Raw genomic sequence first — 2,573 nt, 5'->3', positions numbered from 1 at the left:
ATCATGTTCGGAGTCCACCCTGCCTCGCCCAGCCAAACTCTCGTCTCAAATGTAGCAACTCCTCCTTCCGGATGAGGCGATGCTGTGGCTTCGTCTGCCATCCCAACAGGTAACGAAAAGGGAAGGGACCACGCATCTACCCCAGATTCTACAACCCTCGCTCGGCAGGCCGGCAAGCAGGCGTCCACGCAGCAGGCGAGCTCGGCTGGCCGTGGCTGGCTGTTCAAAGGCAAGCGGAGCAATGGAGCACTGGAGCACTGGAGCGCGGCGGGGTCTGGCTGGGTCCGGATGCGTACGTAGATGTGCACATGTGCAGATGCCTACGTAGTACGGAGCAGATGCCTAAGTAGATGCCAAGTCCGGTTGCCCTTCTGGGACACGCACCCGTCGACCTTGCCTACTTGGTCGGGTTGGCACTTGACTCTACAAGTAGTGTCAACTGGTGGGCGTGACAGCTCAAGACGTCAACGGTTGACTGGTCCATGCCTGACGCCTGCATGTGCGAGCCGCTGGACCAAGTCAACCCCGACGCCGACGCGGGCTGACTACTGACTGCACAACATCCGTCCGGTCCCTCTCCCTTCCTTCAGCCTTGGGAATTTGGGATAGTCGAGACCTCGCGTCTCTTGCTTTTCGCCCCGGCCCATGTTCCTGCCACCGCCTCCTCCTTCTTTTACACGAGCAAGTCAGAGACGTGCGCGACAATGCCCGACGACAATCCGCCGACGTCGCCGGCGCCGCAGCCGCCCAAACGACCCCCCGCCGCTTCCAACGGCATCAACACCACCAAGTCGACAGGGTTCGCCACGGGCATCAATGCCAGCAATGCCCCTCCCGGACATGTCATCCGCCGTGCCAAGACCACGGACGACGGCCCGTCGTTACGACGAAAGTCTCATACGAGTCGATCCGAGGCGTCCTTCGACGGCATGTCCCCAGGCCTGCCCCGTCGGAGCTCCAACTTCTCCGACTACAGCCTCAGCGAGGCACGCGATATACTCAATCCCAGAGCTCAGACCAGTCAGGAACTGCCCAGTCCAGAATCGTCGTCGCTGGCGTCGCTATCGCTGGCCTTTGCTTTGCTGCCAGCCATCGCGGGGGCCTTGTTTAAAAATGGCCACGCCGTCATCACGGACGTCCTGTTGTTGGGCTTGTCGGGTGTGTTCCTTCACTGGTCCGTGACGCAGCCATGGTACGTCATGAGTACAAACAGGGGCCCATTGGTGAAAGGCGGGGGTTCAACTTGGACACAATTGCGAGTGCTGACTATATTGTTCTCTTGTCAGGGCCTGGTATCATGCAGCGCAACAAGTTCGCATACAGCAAGAGGCGCATACGCAAACCGCTGTCGAGGCAGATGACGATCGCCATTACGCTTCTGCCGACGCTGCCAGCAAAACTACCAATCTGGACAATGTCCCTGAAGAAGAGGAACCACCAAAGCCAAACGGGCCATCGACGGCAGCGCAGAGTAAAAGGGGGAAAGATGGCGGCACGACACCGCAACAGCAAGCAGCTCTTCGAGAACTGTATATGCACGAGGTGCTAGCCCTCATCTCGTGCTTTCTATTACCCCCTCTGAGCGCATATGTACTCCACTACATCAGGGCACAACTCAGCCGACCATCTGAAGGACTCGTCTCAAACTATAACCTCACCATCTTCCTCCTTATTTCTGAGCTGCGGGCCTTTTCGCATGCGCTCAAGCTCGTACAGTCGAGAACTCTTCACCTGCAAAGAGTCATTCACGGGAATCCCTTTGCTTCGCCTACACAGGCAGGTGCACAGATCGAAGACATGATTGAGCGACTAAGCAGACTGGAAGCACGATCCCTGGCCGACGAATTTGTTCGACAGCATAGCGACGGACTCGACCCCGTGCAGGCAGAAGAAACGGCCAATATGGCGCGGGATGTGCGCAATGCCATCCAACCGGAACTCGACGCGCTCAACCGAGCAGTCCGTAGATATGAAAAGAAGGCGACCATGCTTCAGTACCAGACGGATTCTCGGTTCCAGGCGCTCGATTCACGAGTGGACGATGCAATTGCCCTTGCCGCAGTGGCAGCTAAGAACAGCAGGTCCAAGAATGCACTGGCCCGAACAATCGATTCGCTTGTTGCCATCGTTCTGTTTCCCTTCAACACCATTCTCCAGGTCATCACACTACCACTTCGTTCTCTCATTGCTTTGATTAATCTCAACAAAAGGGCCCACATTGCTGAGAAACCGGGCCGCACGACGAGGAGCGCCAAACAGTCGTCACCCAGATATAACGGCGACAGAGTACCGCCTCGTGTCATGAAGAGATGAAAAGTGCTCACTTTCATTCACACATTGGGCAGGGCCTAAATGACATGGCATAATGCCCGCCTACTCACATGATGAGGGTCTCTAATGTGTTTTTTTTTCTTTCTTCTTTCTTCTTTCTTCTTTCTTTCTTCTTATTTGTTTTATTGGCGAATTCTGTTATCCCGGCAGACCACGGGACACATGCGACATTATTGGGAGAGCAAATCATGATACCACCGGAAACGATATTGGAGTGACAGAGTGTTTTACTCACAGGGAGA

General features: G+C 55.8%; 1 protein-coding gene across 1 annotated transcript; it reads left to right on the top strand.

Annotated features, from left to right (window-relative positions):
- Positions 1 to 704: 704 nt before the first annotated feature.
- On the top strand, positions 705 to 2,313 carry G6M90_00g014770 (uncharacterized protein; the record flags this gene model as incomplete). Its single annotated transcript, XM_014693560.1, has 2 exons — positions 705 to 1,192; positions 1,287 to 2,313. The coding sequence occupies 2 exons, from the start codon at positions 705 to 707 to the stop codon at positions 2,311 to 2,313; spliced, it is 1,515 nt and encodes a 504-aa protein (XP_014549046.1).
- Positions 2,314 to 2,573: the final 260 nt, after the last annotated feature.

This window comes from Metarhizium brunneum, chromosome 1, assembly GCF_013426205.1.
Source record: "Metarhizium brunneum chromosome 1, complete sequence".
NCBI classification, from domain to species: domain Eukaryota; kingdom Fungi; phylum Ascomycota; class Sordariomycetes; order Hypocreales; family Clavicipitaceae; genus Metarhizium; species Metarhizium brunneum.
Note: the sequence above shows the minus strand (reverse complement) of the source record. Positions and strands in the feature narration are given on the sequence as shown.